Genomic DNA, 16,677 nt, shown 5'->3' on the forward strand with positions numbered 1-16,677 from the left:
CAGCGATCATTTCTCTTTTGAGAAGAAGGGCCCCAGAGAGTGGCTTTCACCTAGCATACGTGGGTCTTCTTCAACACTTGCTTTTCTGAACTATTATTTCGAAGGACACCAATACTTAAGCAGAACAGGACACACTACTAGTAAAGAGAAACATGACTCAAGACATGTCATGTAAAGGCTGTTTTCACATAAAAGCAAAGAGAGTAAAAGTCCAGGATGTGCAAATGTGTAGCAGCGGATGTGAGAAAGGAACAAAAAACCTAAGCAAAGTCAGAGTAATCTCAAAAAACACTTGGTTTTTAGTCCCCTTAACTTAAAAACTACCCAAGAAACTAAAGAGGATGTCTAAAGGTAAGTCATTCCGTGGGCATACCTTTGAGTTCGTAGAGGACAATGGCTATGCAGACATCTCATGCGATACTAATGCAATTTAATATATACATTTAGCACTTTGCACAACGTATGCATCCCCAGATGCAACCTGTATTCAGTTCATGTGGTAAGGTTTTGGTAGCAGGGGGGCTACAGTCTTCTCTACTCTGTGAGAAGACACCAGAAGTTGCCCCATGTTGGACAGAGCCTGTTTCGGCCAGTTCTAAGATGGACCTGCCGTTGGCCAAAGCTGAGCCCACCAGCGACATTAATAGCATTCTGTGAACATATTTAAGAAAGGGGAAAAACTGCTGTGCAAGAGCAGCTGGGAGAGAGGAGTGAGAACATGGGGGAGAACAGCCCTGCAGCCCCAGCCCAGAGCAGGAGGGGCAGGAGGGGCTCCGGGCGCCGGGGCAGAGGGTCCCCTGGGGAAGCCCCCGGGGAGGCGGCTGTGCCCTTGCGGCCATGGAGCTCCCCGGGGGAGCAGATCTGCACCCGCCCCCGGGGAGAGCCCCACGCCGGAGCAGGGAAGAGAGTGAGAAGGAAGAAGCAGCAGACCTTGCGTAATGAACTGACTGCAAGCCCCATTCCCCATCCCCCTGGGCTGTTTGGGAGGAAGAGGTAGAGAAGTCAGGAGTGGAGTTGAGCCTGGGAAGAAGGAATGGGTGGGGGGAAGGTGGTTTTAGATTTGTTTTTATTTCTCATTATCCTAGTCTGTTTTAATGTCAATAAATTAATCTCCCTAAGACGAGGATGTTTTGCCCATGACAGTGATTGGTAAGTGATCTCCCTGTCCCGATCTCAATTTCATTGTATTTTTCTCCCCTGTCTTATTGATGGAAAGGGAGTCATAGACCATCTTGATGGGCATCTGGTGGCCAGCCAAGGTAACCCACCATGAGATCCAAACAAATTCCCATTCTGCTTTCATGAAAACTTCTCAGTAATGTTGAATTGTGTCAAGACACAGATGAAAGTAGGGAAGTATGATATTCTTTTAGCAGTGTCCTAATAACCTGAACACTTGGGAGTGAGCATTATCAAAAGCTGGGCTTGAAGAAGTGGTAATGGCCATGGGGAGAAAAAGGAACTCCTGGAACAGGATCACGGAAAGTCAAGCACAGGTGCTTCTGTCTAGGGAAGGCTGGACAGAGAGACTTCAGACACAAGAGCTGGGATGTAAGCATTGCCACCAACAAAGATAAAGAAAAAGAGTAAAACATGGGAAGAAAAAAGATTATATAACTAAGAGAAGCACTTTGCTGCTTAGGCCAAAATAATCTTTGGGGAGTCTATGGGTTTATTCTCTCAAAACTAACTGGGAAGCTTAGTTCAAATTCTTAAAATACAGAAACCACAGAATACAGCTTCTTTAGGGAAGTAATATATTTTATCTGTCATGGATGACTGTTTGCACTTGTAATTGAAGAGGTTGAGGGCACTTCAAGGATGAACTGGAACCTCAGATGTAACCAGAGGGGTGAGATCTGCAAGAAAAGACAAAAAAAAGTAACTAATTTAATGCATGGAGTATATAGTACAGTTCTATCATCTGTTTTGGGATGACTTTCAGGCTGATTCCAGGGGCAAGACACAAAGCAACAACAATTAATCTAAATATCTCTAGAAGCTGCAGCAGTACCCAGCGAAGAAGGTGGGAGGGGAAAATGGAAGGGCAGAGAGCTGCAGGCATGCATGGAGCTCCCATCTGTGTCTTTCTTAACCCCACCAGGGGATCCTGGGATTACCAAGCTGGAGGGAGACTGGGGCAAGAGAGAAAAGGGTTTGGGTCAGAGGGGATCTGAAACAGGGCTGGGAGGGGAGGAGAGAGGGTGGAAAGACTTGTGGAGAAGTGGGAGGCATGGGGCAGACCCTCAGTAGTTATACAGAGACAACCTCCAACTTTCATCAGAGGGCAATGTAACATTGCCCCATAGCTACCAGGCACCCTGGTATCAAAATGAATATTCAAATGCAGAGACTGGAACCTTATAAATGTGACCATATTAAATTTAAGGACTAGAAACGAGGCTGAACCAGTCTACATTTGGAAACTAAATGCAGTCTCCTAACAAGTCTTTCAGTTTCTTAGCTACAATTTCACCTAGCAACTGCAAACGCTTTTGGGACCACTGGCACCCATATCACTCAGCGGGACTGAATTTCCCCCAGTGAATTACTCCCGGTACAAAGCGCTGTCAGGGAAACAGAGAGGCCTCAGCTGCTTTTCTTATTGCTAAAGGGGACTTGGAAACATTGCTGAATGCCCTACATAACCTACAGAAAAGCTGGGCCATTCTGTGTGCCAGAAATGTAGACTGCTCTTTGCATTTTTATTAGGCAGCACACGATCCTGGTTAAGCATTCATGGGAAACTGCTTTCCCACCTTGCAAAAGCTCTTGCTGCCTCAAAAGTTTCTTCATTCTCTGCTGGAATGAAAACAAGAACTCTGCATCTCTTGTTCATGGAGAGCAAGGAAGAAGTGCTCCTGCCGGCAGAGTTCACAGCCTGGTCTTCACAGCCCTTGGTCGTGTGGAGTGAGTCTGGGTTATCACAGCGTACTCTCAGCTGTCCTCTCCCACCTGAGACAAGTGCTCTGACCCCTCTACTAGGGTCAGGTCTGGTCTCACGGTTATTTACCTACACAAAGTGTTTCCACTTTCCAGGCACTGCCATTTTCCAAAGGAAACTCACTTCAGAAGGGTGATAGGATTCATCTCACCCACCATCAGTCATCAGTGGTGGATTTCTTTGCAGCCAGTGGAGATCAGCACGTCAGAAGAGCAATTCATCACAGCTGTAAAGGAATGGGATCAACTGCTCCACAGAGGTACCTGTTGCTCTCAACTGACCCACCAGGGAGTCTAGAAAGTTTATTTTTGGACACCTAACACAAGGTAAGATGAACACAGCCACCTCTCCCTTTGGCCTGCTCAGAGGAATACCTGCCTGCCAGGCTGTCATCTGCACCAGACAGGTCTTCTCCTCCTTCTTCCCCTTCCCTGCCACCTCTGGCAGAGCAGAGTGGCTGCACACAATCCTGACAATAATCGCAACCTAGTGAGACAAGCTTTGGATCAAAACTTCCTTCTGCCAGTTTTTCAAGGTCCAAAAAGAACCCCTTTGTTTTTCAAACCAAAATTTTCTTAAGCCAGAAGTGATATAGGGGTGGTGGCAAATAGGAACACCATTAAATAGACTGATCTTCAAAACATGGAAGTATAATCTGTCCTGAAAATCTGATCTCCAGGGACCAGAGAATCAAGGTCATCCACAGGGTTTTGTATTGGGTATTCAAAAATCCAGGCATTTCAAATCACTAGGGATTTATAAACCTTGTTCCTGAAATAGATGACTCTTTAGATGTTTGTTAATCACCCTCATCTTTTGTGCTTTCCTCACAAACAGAAGAATATGTACCTGCTCTGTTCCAGTGGGGATTCTGTTAATATAATACTCTACCTTCAAAATCAGCAAAGATGAAAAGACTGTCATTTTTAAGGAATTTTTTCCACTGCAGCTCCCTGTGGGTCAGGAATGTGTTCCAGCCAACACCTGGGCTCATGTAGCAGTTGCAGACAGAAGAAAAATTTCCAGTGATAGATGGTTTGTCCCACTGCAGGGTATCATTTCTGCCTGTTGTGAATATATAAATAATATAATATATAACATATAATATAAAAGTAATTAAAGCTGATCTCTATCCAGCCCAGCGGTGTTATGTGCAGAGCGAATCTGCCCAGTCTTTTGGCCTCCAACACTTTTCTCCAGGTTGAGCAAACCTCTGTGTTTCTACATTTCTCGCTGGTGCACTCTGACTTACCGTACACTAGCTGTTTTGGGTCTGTAGTAAAGCTGAGGCTGAAGGACATCCTGTGGATTACATCAGGATCTTGGTCCAAAACAGACAAGACAACCTGTCTGTGTCCAGCAGGCCATTCAAGAAGGCCATCGTTGGGACTGCTGCAGAGATGGAAAGTAATCCCCATGTAATTCATGTAGGGTGACGAATTTCTTCCGTGAGGATATAGCTGTAAAGCAAAGGCATAGCCTTCCGAGCTGTAAAATACAGGGCTTATGATATAATCGCCTTTGGAAGTACTGTTGAAAAGGGATGTGAAGTTTCTGATGTGCCAGACGTTGGTGGGGCAGTTTGTCTCCATCAGGCTGGTGTCATCGATGGCAATCCCCCCCGCAGACGTGGCTGGATCTCCTCTGATGCCCTGAAAGCCATACCGGAATTTGCTTTGGACACCGAAAGGAATGCTGGCCAATTTCCAGTGATGTTCTCCATCAGCTGAAGCGGGAAATAAATATATGTGAGAATGGAAAGTCCAGGACACAATCCCAAATCAAGCTGTGTCTTCCTCAAGCGTCCTGTGGCCTGTTTGTTTGGGTGGTGATTGTCTGACGCCCTGCACCCTAGTTAATCTGGGAACAGCCTTAAGGAAACCAATTCTGAGGCAAATTCTGTTCTCTGGGGCACTAACTCTGGAGTTACTCAACTGAAGCAAATGAAGGTTAGATTTATACTGGACACTTGAGCAAGCTTTCATATGATAAACCACGCCAGTGTTGTCTTGCATCAAAGTTTGCCAGCACTTCAGATATGAAAACATACTTTTGCTTACCTGTAATAGTGTGCAGCTTTTCCATCCTTCTAACATTTCCGGTTCCATCATCTTTCTTAATCCAGATAACTAGCTTATCCTGTGGACTTCCATTTAACCGGTAGAAAAACTGAAGGCATTTTTCCTTCCTCCTTGGATAAAGGATGCGAGATTCCAGAAGAGCTGACTGACCAGCATGTCCAGTTTTTGTATCTAAGTGCATGAAATATCCTCTATCTGGGAAGCACAAAACAGTGATGTCATAAAAGATTTTGATCCATTCAGTAATGAAATGCCAGTGCTAAGTAAGCTTTAGTGCAGTTTCCACTTGCCTGAGTTAGAAAGTTATTTTCAAAGTAGAAAAAAGAATTCAATAGAAAAGTATTCTCCCTACATTTCAAAGCAATATTAAAATGAAAATGCACTGAAATGTGGCTTGCAAACTAGTGTTTGGTTGAGGAACACATCTGATGACGGTCTTCAGAAATGAAGTACGAACCATTCATGTGCCAGGTCTTGTCAACATGTACAAATGTAAGTGGATGCACTTGGGCAGGGATTTTTTTTTTTAAGACAAGCTAGGAAGGCATTGGAAGGGCCCTGTTCGGCCAAGGCCTTCAGTCTGCTGCTTTGTCTAGAAACCGTGCCTTGTAAGCCTTTTATCAGTAGATCAGACTTCCCTATAAAAGTAGGTGAAGACTTTTTTGGCCTTACTTCTGCTATGGATGAAGAATTTATTCACTTCCAGCCACAATTTATGTTGTACTAACTCATGCCCTCTCATGCTCATGTGTTTGAAATTATTTCCTTTTTTTCATAGTTAGCCTGCAAGTCTGCGGGCTGGAGTGATACCTCCTCTGAGCCTTTACCCTCCCGGTTACAAAGGCTGACCACTTGAACCCTCATCCTCCGCATCAGCTCTCTTTGGTATATTCCAGTTCTAAATCAGCTTCTTGAAGACAATGGAGTCAAGTGCAGCAGCTTCACCTAATAGCCTCGATACATCCCCTCTCTGTAGGAAATCTCCCTCCAGGCAGCAAGGACATTTTCGAGCTGTATCGCATTGCGGGTTTCCAAATTCCCTGTGGCCGCCTCTATGGGTTTGCAGTTCTCTGTCTGTCCGGGAGCCGACGGATGCAAATAGCAGGGACTCAGCAGAGAGTGACGACTCCGAAACCGTCACCTGATGCCGCTCTGAGCTCCACTCTCTTCCCCCGTTTCCAGCTGCATGCCTGTGCTGGGATGCGTTCCCACAAGCATTGCTGGCCTTCTGCAGTAGGCTCCCCTACAAATACCCAATAAAGCTGCTTATTTTCCAATAACTCAGACCCGTTTGCTCTCAGGAAACCCAGGAAGGCCGGCTGCTTAGGTTTTAAACATTTTTCTTCCCCCTCCTTGAAGCTGAGCAGTTAATTGTCTGTCACCGGCCGGGAGAGGCAGGGACCAGCCACGTGCCCTGTCACACATCCAGAGCCTTCGCAGCGCCAGCAAACCGCACACCCTGCAAACCACAAGAAACAACCCATCGAGCAACAGCCAAACAGGCCTGTTCCTCTAAGAAACAAGGCATTGCCAACGATGGGACTTAAACAACCCTCCAATTCGTTTTGCTCCCCGCTCAAAGGGTCTTCCAAGTGCTGTTTTTTTGCATTGTGCCTTTCACCGGGCGCACGTCTGCCCTCTCGAACCCATGCATGGGAGGAGAACAGGAGCATCCCCTCGCCTGCCTGCTACGCGCCTGCTGCCCTCCTCACTGCCTGCAAATTTGGTATAACCACAGGATCTCCAAACGGTGACCAAACGTAGCTTTAGGCAGCAAACACGATCTGTTACTGCCAAAAGCCATCTCTTGCTCTCTCCTTCCCGGGAACAAGTTCCACAGAATTACCTTGCTTTGCTATTCAGTATATTTTTTTCCTCTCCTGCACTGTGAAACACTTTTGTGACTAACCACCACTGGTGTTATGGGAAACAGATGTGCCTGCCTGTGGCCACTTGCACACAGACCAGCTGCATTTCTTTTGACTTTTAAAAGAAACTTTTGCTAGAGGAGTTCTGTACTGTCTACGTGATACTCCTCTGCAGTGTTTAATTTTCTCCCCACTGCCTCTGAAAACAACAGACCCTACTCAATTCCTGTGTGCTGGCACCAATCAAAATACTGCAGAACTCAATATGCTCATATTTGTTCAAATCAGTGCAGCCAGGGAGAAAGCCTCGATCGAAAGGATCCCATGCAACACTCTCCTGGGAAGAGGGGAACCCACTGTGGGTTTGCTTCTCAGATAATCCTTCAGCCTCTCGATGCGGTGCAGCTCGAACAGACTTTGAATGAGCAGCAGCTACAGGAAACTGATACGGCTCTGTGTCACGCAACATCCCCTCCCCTGAAGAAGTCTTCTGAAGGGGGTTTCCTCCTGCTCCGTGACACATTGCTGAAGCTCAGCTTCCTATTTTGATCATCCTGTCTTGGTTTAGATGTCCGAATTTGTCTACAAACAAGATTTGTGTATTGTGTTATTTGCTTATGCGTATACTTCTGTGGGGATGCCTCAGGTGCACTCCTGTACAAAGGGAATGTGTCTTTCAGCGTTAAACAAAAACTAGAAAATTACTCAAAATCCTGTAACGTATGCATAAAAGGAGGAGACTCTCACCTGACTAAATTCTCTGGAGTGTCACTAAAGTCAGTTGTGGCAATCTGGTGGAGCTCCCTTCATTTTAATGGAGCTGCCACCAATTTACAGCACCTAAGCAAGTCTCAAAATGTCATTTCTTCATGAGATATTACAATGTAGGGAGGAGATTTAAAGAAGGGTTAAACATTTCAAATTAAAACTATTAGCCTTTCTATGTGGAAATTCAAGAGTCATGTTTAGCATGAGGTATACAGTGATTAACATTAATAGAAGTGTATTTCTAATGACTTATTTCTGTATATCTTCATTCTCATATCTCATAAAAGCATGGTAAAGTCTGATGACCATCTAAAACTACATCTGTTACCTGTACAGCTTCCCACCAAAGTATGGTCTTCATCTCCTGCTTTGCCCAATGTGTGGTCCCAGTTAGCACCATCTTGTCCACTTTGCACCATCCCACAGATATTGATGTATTCAAAGGAGCACTGGTCCAAGAAAGTGAGGCTCGAAGCTGCCGGGAATAGTGTAACATATTTTTACATGTCCATTAACATCAAATAAGGCTCTCGCTGTTAACCTTATTCCAGAGTGTTTACAGACAGCACTTATGAGGAAATATGTTCTTAATACAACTGAACACTACACAGGCTTTCATATCTACATCTCTATTACCACACATAAATGATGTTTCCTCCTGAAAGAAGCATCTTATCTCTTCCTCCCATTCTCAGCTGAGTATTACCTTGCAGGAACCAGCTTGGCCCCTATGTGCTAGTTTTCCCTTTCAGACATCCATCGTTTTCTCTACGTCTGCCTGGAATAGGCTTTGTGGCCCACTTCTCTCTTCAGGGTGTAAATCAGAAGTAGTTCTGCTGAAGCTAGTGGAATATTCAGGTGTATGTTAACACAGTAAGTCAGTACTGTAGAGCGTGTTGAGTATTTACTTTCATAGCTTTGCCAGTGGAGCTGGAAAGCACAATTACCCTCATTTTTGCTCCTGACCCCAACTGTCTTCTCAAAGATGACATAGGCAGAAAAAAGAACTTGAAATACTCTGATTTCAGAGACCCCAATTCCAGACTGCTATTACTTGAAGATTTTATGATCATCAACAGCATGATGATCATCACCCAAAAAGGAAACGGGTACTATTACAAGTAATTTTAGGGGAAAGTCCGTGTGAATGAAAAGTATTAGACCTTTGAATCACTTCAGCGGTATTCTATAAAGAAATGGGGATCTTGGCCACCATGGAGCTTGCTGCTGCATAAGAAGTATAGTTTCTCTTAACATTGCGAGAGGTTCCCAAGGGTGAAGTGTTCCTGCTCCTCTCAGGTGACTCCATCCGTGTTATCATGAAGCTTGAGTAAGGATTTTCAAATACACATGTGAGAATAAGGACTTACTGCAGTTGTACATGCGATTCAGCCTCAGTAAGTCGATTCTGCTGAAATCCAACCTCTGCCCAATGATCTCATTAAATTCAGGAATTTTTGTTGTAATAGAAGGAACGTTGCTATTGATGTTGAAAGAATATGGTCCGTAGTGCAGGACTGACTCATAATCATATGGGGTATTGAGGTCATCAAGGAAACTATCATTGTGTTTGTCAAAGGCATATGCAAAACCTAGAGAAAAACATATACAAGTGATTAGGTAAGAGCAGAAATAAAACTTAGCATGTAACCATTTCAAAATGCTTCACTTGTGACTAAATAATGGTCCAGTTGTCAACATGTAGGCTGCCATTCTGAACCAGAGGCACTTTAGCATTGTGAAAAAAGGGACATGCATCTACAGACAATTCTCAATCATTTCAGACCTGCATCTTACCTTCAATAATTTCATCCCACCATATCTGAACATAGTCATCACGATCTGTCCTGGATTGCTCATGGTAAAATCCCAGGGCATGGAGGAGCTCATGTTCCACTATGGCTTTATAGTCACATCTCTCTCCTATAGACACTGTCTGGCCACTCTGAAGGTCCCCCACATAAGACCAGCACCTGTAAGGCAAAGACTGATACTGCACTCATTTTGCATAATACCTTCTATGATTTGTATCTACATATTAACTCAACCACAAGATCAAGGTAAATGTTGCTTTTTTTTTTTTTTAAGAGTTTCCCACCTGAGTTTTGCAGTCTTGACAAGACTGTAGATACACAATGCCTGAATGTAGAGCAACATGTGTGTACCTTCAGCATCCTGCCACAGCCTGGCAATGAGTCCCTGTCCCAGTTGTGACTGGTGTTCTTGTTTCGTTTTTGCACTCTCTGGAGGGCAGTGCATGCACATTCTTCAGCTGGCTGCAGTTCTTGTAAAGGAGGTGGTGAAGGCAAATGCTATTGCTCTTCAACTCTGGGTAGCCCCAGCTCAGCCAATATAGGAAGAGGAGTAGCAGAAGATGAGATGCACAGGAAAGTGCAGCAGGTGCCTCACAACCTCATACGCTGCGTTGGCTGTTGTTTATGTGTATGTTTACCTAACTATCTAAATAAGTAGCCCAATTTTCAAAGGTGCTGAGCAGCCTCCAGTGAACTCAGGTTGCATTGGCTTCCCTGGTTTGGTACCTAAATACAGATTTAAATCTTAACTTTTCATGTCCATTCAGAAATAATTCATCATTTTGTGTTTTAATAAAAAAGGCTGCTCTAAAATGCTGTGCACCAGTCTCCCCACACCCCAGGCAGATCTACACTGGATTCCTAGGCTACATTCCTAGTGTCCCTACAGACACTAGCTGGTGTCACCAGCTTCCTGATGGTCCTTCTCAGCAAGCGGGGAGATCCTCTGACCTAACTTTAGACAGTCACAGAGCTGGCATCCGCCGCTGAATCAGCTTTCCTGGCACCTTTACAGTCCCTGGACAGTAACAGGCATTTGGGATGTGAGTCACCAGACCTCTTTTAGACTTCTATTTTAGGTGAGATGGTTTGTGGCCTGCAGGAGTCACCTCCTCCCCACTGAGCGCAAAGGCAACCCGCGGTGACCTCACAGTGGTAGAGGTTGTTGGCTTCGACATTTGGTCAGGTAAACCCAACTCTGCATCTGAAAGCAAGGAGGAAGCTACGTGCCCGTGTGTGTCCACTAGTGACAAACCCTGCCCCTAACTACACCAGCACGAAGTTACTTGCTTGTTTTCCCTGAAAGAGTATCAAGGGATTCACTTCAGTAGCTAGGATGCAAATGGAAATAAAATAGTGTTGTCTTATATTAAGAGAACACCAAATGCAAATAATACATTTGGTTAGTCTGTTTGCGTTGGTTTTATCTCCGGTGTAGTATGAGTAAGCTCTGGGACAGAAACTTGGCTCAGGTATTTATGTCCTTTGTACAAGCAAGAATGAAAATTAATGTTTCCTGAGCTGGAAAAACTATCATATCAAACAAGGTGGTACAAACGAGGCTGTTAATGCAAAATTACCCGTCCAGCTTCTCAAATTTCAGGTAAGTCTGTTCCCCTTCATAGGGCTTGAAATCAACACATGACTTCAGCCTGAACATGTCAAATGCCTGCAGGATAACTCCTTTAGCATTCAGATCTGAAACACAGAGAGGACCACAGTAACAGTTGTTCTTTTATAATACTGTAAATAAGTATAATTCTAGATAGAAAATATGAACAAGCATGCATTAAAAATATGAACACGTATAAAAAAATATCTACTTGGATAAAAGAGCAGGAGGCTGTTAGCAGAATCCCCTGACTGGAGTAATTTTGGCAGAGGCCATAGGGAGAGATAATATCTTTCATTACATAAATATTATTAGACAGTGCTGAAACAAACAAGCAGGCTTTTGGACATCCAGGGCATTGCTCAGGTTTTGTTGGGTAATTTTATTGCATGTTATTATATAAATTCAAGTATTGTCAACTTTGAGCTTGGGACTAGTAAACACAGGAGAGATCCACAGGATTTTAACACTGATTTGCTATTGGTTTTTGCACCTAAATTGTTCAATATTTAAAATAGACCCTAAAATAAAATGGAAACAAGAAGGGAGAATGCTCTGAACTTTTTTACGTATAAAATATCTGCATTTCCTTTCCGCCTGTACCGAGCGGGGGCTGTTAAGATGAGATAAGGCATGAAGGGTGGGGTAGATCAACATGCATGTTCCTGAGATCAGGATTTCCTGACCTCCTGATCTAGAGATCTCAGCCAAATACACTGATCTTGGTTAAATCTTGGCTGCTCAACGGCACCTGGCTGGTCACTGGGGCTGTTACGCTGAAAACGACCCGCGCCGGGGCAGAGCTGCGTCGCTCTGTCTGGCCAGCAGTGACACGGGCATTAATGCCACATAACGTGACAGCAAATGAAACAAAAGCAGCCCAGGGAGCCGGACAAAACCAGAGCATATTTACTGCAGGTAATACGGTGCTACCATAATAAAAATCTTATTACCCAGGCTGTCAGCTAGGATATAGGGGATGGGAAATTTCCATCTGTAGGAGCTGTTCCTCAGAGCGTTCCTCTCCAGCTGTTAATGAGACCAACATCCTGGGGTTAACATTTTAAGCCCAATGTGTGCTCCTGCTGGTGTGGGTTTAGATCAGCAGCACGTACCGGTAAGATAATATCACCTTCAAAAAGCTTCCTTCCCGTTTCTGAAATGAGATAAACAACCACTTAGGTCTGACTAACATGTCAAGAACTACAATATGTGTTTTCTTCAGAGACCACACAATCTATCAGGATGCCTCATCAACCAACTCGTCTCTCTCTAAACAGCAACTGCCCAGAAACAAGCAAACAAATAATCATTGCCACACTATAACATGCCAGTCCTCCGTCTGCAGCAAAGGAGGATTTGGGGTTAAATAAAGATTTCCATAACAATCTCATAACAGCTGCCCAGAGGAGATTTTATTATTTTTCCCAGGCTTGTATCTTGAAACAACTGTGGAATTCCAAACATTGAAGTTGATATATCAAGTGGAACGGATTTGTCCAGAAGATAAGCATCTAAATCTAAGTAGTTAGCTAATCTAGGCTAATCATCTGGGATTCCCTGTATGATCAAAGGAGAAAGACAAGGATTCTGGAGAGGGAAGAAGTTCAGTCCACCTTTTCAAACACCTCAATCTGAACTAAGCTCAGACTCAGGCAGTTAAATCTAAATGCCTACTCCACAGTACCTATGGATGTGCTACATGTCGCAGATCCCATTACAGCCATGTGTTCATGCAGTTGCCTAAACATAGGTGTCTGGTGCCAGTTGAGATACACAAGGGTATCCAAAATATCCACATGGGCCAGTTTGGGAGACTCGCTCCCCTTCTAGAGTGGTGCCGGAGGAGATGTATTTGAACTGGCAACCGACACCTGTGTTTTAAGCAGCTGATCCACATCTTCCATGCTTTAAAAGCACAGCATTTGAGACTTTTATTTTATACCCTTATTTTTTTGAGGTGCCAAATTCCGCACGCAGACCTGAGCCCAAACTCCAGCCACAGCGTGGTCCTGCTAGTGTAACATTTTCAATTAATGCCCTCATATAAGCATAATCTCAGCACAGACCGTTCATCTTCAGACCTTTTGTTATAGAAATAAATTATATTCTCCTCACATAGATATGGAGAGAAGAAGAAAAAAAAAAAAACACCAACAACTACACCACGGTTTCTGTTCTGTCAATAAAACCAGAGGAAACCTACACCAGACCTTAAAGCAGATAACAGGCAATGTCAGGAAATGAAAACTCTCTCAAAGCAATGCTCTGAAACTCTGGGGCAGGGATGAAGGTACTTAAGCTTCATATCTTGGTCATTGGTCATGTGAAATCAACCAACTCACTTAAGATAAATGCACACCAGTGAAGCAGAAGTTGAATTAGAGCCACTGCCATGGTTTCCCTGGGAGTCGTGTTGCAGAAGAGTGCAGTGGGGAGGGATGCAGATTTGGTCCAGGGGTTGCTGACCCTTCCCTGGGAGCAGTCGAGCGTGTATCTAAATTTAAGATTAAGATCCTGGGCTTCCTACAAAATTATCCTTGTGGAAATTTTCTGGCCTTTTCACCTTCCCTTTCCAACACCAACCTTTTATGGATCTTTCCGTCGTCTGCCTCATGCCCTGCTACCACCTTTCCATCTTCTCTGACTGCCACCAGACTCCAAAGGGGGGAGTCTTCTCGCTTCTCTCCAGAAGTAGCTGGGGTTCATCCCACCCATTTTTAACTGCCCTGCAATACTCACCATATCCATGATACATTTGGGATTTCTCTCACATAAGAGGGAGCTTTCAGTTCCCTCTGGTGCCACCACATCTGCCAGACTTGTGGTCCCCAAAGGCTAGCTCAGATCTCTGTAACAATTCAACACTCTGCTTATTTACTGTCCTGACTTACCTGAGTTTATTTCTGGAATATCCTTTCTAAGCTGCCCTCCATCAACATCATCAACTAGCAAAAGAAATAATACACACACAAGTTAGTGACTAAGTGACACGATTTGATATACTTCCCTACTTGATGTTTGAGAGTCTTCCACTAACATAAAAATGTTGCATCCTTACCTCTGTCTTCAACAGAGTTTTGGATCTGAAACATAGAAAGTACAGTTTCAAAATCCCCGACAAATGAAGTGAAATCTCACCCTGGTCCCAAGTCAGCAAATGGAGAAGCGGATGGGAATACCGTAAAGGCATAGGAGCAGGTAACCAACGCTGTGAAACAACATATCCTCCAGGAATCCATTTCAGAAGATCGTCTGTTGCTACCTGCCAGTGTAGATATAGCGTCCTGCAGGTGAATAACCTTCAGAAGTACTGATAAGCATAAGCCATCAAAAAAGTTGAACTTTAAAAGGAATAGCAGATTTTAATCCTATCAGATATAGCCATAAACCAACCCGATAACCAGTTTGCCTCCCCATTTTATAACTATTCTTAGCATGTTAACCCTTGTAGCAATCAGGAACTATTGAATTATTTAACATTTCTGTGACTTCTTCAGAAATAATCTCACTCTTTAATCCTGGCCCCATTCTGATATAAGACCAACAAAGCTTCTGAGTATAGAAATAGTACCTCTTCAAAAGAAGAGGCTTATGGTCTGCAACCTGAATAAATAACTTTAAAAGAAGATTTCCTTCGTGGTTTTTTTGTATCTCTGCAAACATCTTGGTAGATGTCATTTTTTTTTTCATTTGATTCTATGGGCAACACATCATCTCTAATTTAAAAAAAACATTATTTTTGTAATCAACAGAATGCCAACACAAAATGTGCTGGTTTGGGTTTCCTCAGGAGATCTCAAAGATCTTGGCCCTCAGAGTAGGAGCAGAGCAAGGAGTCCTGGTTTGGTCCCGCTCACATGGGTATGAAGCCATTTGCTCCCAGTGTTTTGTATGGGAATCCCACCCAGGACTTTCCCTTTGGACATAAGTCATGTGGGCGATGGTGAAGCAGGGCAGAAAGGCCCCTTGGTGAGAAGGAAAGAGCAGGGCTGAGCTTTGCCTCCAACAGTTTGGAGGTTTTCTCCTCCTGGCAACCACATGACGGGGTTGTGCATGGTCCTGCAGCTCTCTTGCTCCCACACACTTCCTGCACCTCCTCCTCTCATCTTCACGCCGCTGCTGCTGCCTTTGCCTCCCCTTTGCTCACTCGCCCAGCTGCACCCCATCCTTCAGGGGAAGGACTGACCCGATTGGGCTGCAGAGGGGAAGAACAGGAGATATTCAGCAGCCTGCTGGCAGTCTTTCCTCCCAGCCTGTGAGACCCCAGGTGTGGAGCATTGTAAGAGGTAGGAGGGTTGTTATGGGACAGGAATCACAGAATCACAGAATCGTTAAGGTTGGAAAAGACCTTCAAGATCATCAAGTCCAACCATCAACCCAACACCACCACGTCCACTAAACCATATCCCGAAGTGCCATGTCTACAAGTTTTTTGAGCACTTCCAGTGATGGTGACTCCATGACTGCATACAAACCTAGCTACGGCATTGATGTTTTCTAGGCAGTATGAAAAATAAAGAATGGTAAAGATTTCACTAGACCTTTTCTTAAAAGCCACTGGACTATCTAAATTGATTTTATAGGAACATGTGGTAGGTTGTTGAGATGAACTCCAGGCCTTCTGTAAAAACATTTCAATTTGTTGATGCTGTAGTAAGGTCCTTAGCCAAAAAAAAATGCAGATAGGAGCATGTGATAATAATATTCAAAGGATGGTGCTTGCATTTATATCCCCGAGAAAACAAGTGCATCATTCTGAAGAGAGAGAATGCTGGTGGTTTATTTCTTGTAGCTATATAGTTATTTGTTGTGATTTAAATTTTTCCTAATTACACCACAGCATCAGCCAAGGTCTAGTTGGTAACTGTAGTCCTGATGTGCAAAGTCCAATGTGCAAGGTCCTGTACAAACCCAAATTCTATAGGCAGTCCATGCCCTACAGAGCCTAACACACCTTGCCTGTTAAAAACCTCACAGTTTTCAGGACTTTTGGAAGCTTGAGGGTATTTCATTGTGGTGGGCACCCAGCATGGCCCCGTCCCTAAAAGTCCTCACATTGCTAGCAGGTAAGTTTAGAACCTCAGAAGAGGGACTCGTGCTTATTTTTTCCCTTTTCCCCTATACGCTTCAATTTAAACCTTGAAAAGAAAGTCCTGCCTATCCTTCAACTCCTTCCCCCTACCATGTGACTGTTTACTTACAATTAAGGCATTACCACTGCGAAAACTAACAGTAATTTCAGCGCCCATAAAAATGAACTCCAGTTTCCGGCATCTTGGCTGAATTTTGCAGCTCCTGGACTCTGCGGTGAGAGAAGATGGTGGCTCCCCTGACTGTGCTTGCACCAAGTCCCCAGCTGCTGAGCACACCCCTCCATGTCAGCATCGTAGGTGACAAGGGGACAGGAGAACCCAAATCATGAATCCTCAGAGTGATCAAGCATGGGACAGTCATTAAATCACAACGCTGTCCACTGCAGAAAAGCTTCTACTTTGTTTGTGTCACCCAACACAGCTCTTCTGATCTGAAATTCAAATACCGAAGACTGATACCAGGTAAGGGAATACCCAGCACATTTACATTCCTG

General features: G+C 44.2%; 1 protein-coding gene across 1 annotated transcript; it reads right to left on the reverse strand.

The window, feature by feature from the left end:
• Positions 1–1,815: 1,815 nt before the first annotated feature.
• LOC104618386 (meprin A subunit alpha-like) lies at positions 1,816–14,312 on the reverse strand. The gene is made up of 13 exons (XM_010283963.1): positions 14,270–14,312; positions 14,149–14,193; positions 13,982–14,035; positions 12,203–12,243; positions 12,041–12,116; positions 11,056–11,173; positions 9,459–9,634; positions 9,032–9,253; positions 7,990–8,136; positions 5,005–5,220; positions 4,197–4,670; positions 3,836–4,009; positions 1,816–1,859 (listed from the first exon to the last, which is right to left on the reverse strand). The coding sequence occupies exons 1-13, from the start codon at positions 14,310–14,312 to the stop codon at positions 1,816–1,818; spliced, it is 1,830 nt and encodes a 609-aa protein (XP_010282265.1).
• Between the last annotated feature and the right edge of the window lie 2,365 nt (positions 14,313–16,677).

The sequence above is a fragment of the Phaethon lepturus genome, unplaced genomic scaffold (assembly GCF_000687285.1).
Source record: "Phaethon lepturus isolate BGI_N335 unplaced genomic scaffold, ASM68728v1 scaffold4143, whole genome shotgun sequence".
Taxonomy (NCBI): Eukaryota; Metazoa; Chordata; class Aves; order Phaethontiformes; family Phaethontidae; genus Phaethon; species Phaethon lepturus.

Bases quoted from the DNA above. Each gene is read 5' to 3' on its own strand.
- LOC104618386 (XM_010283963.1), bottom strand. From the start codon at position 14,312: ATGTTGTTTCACAGCGTTGGTTACCTGCTCCTATGCCTTTACG. The intron at 14,194-14,269 runs GTATTCCCATCC...GGGATTTTGAAA, and splicing joins CCTGCTCCTATGCCTTTACG to CTGTACTTTCTATGTTTCAG. The intron at 14,036-14,148 runs GTAAGGATGCAA...TTCTTTTGCTAG, and splicing joins AAACTCTGTTGAAGACAGAG to TTGATGATGTTGATGGAGGG.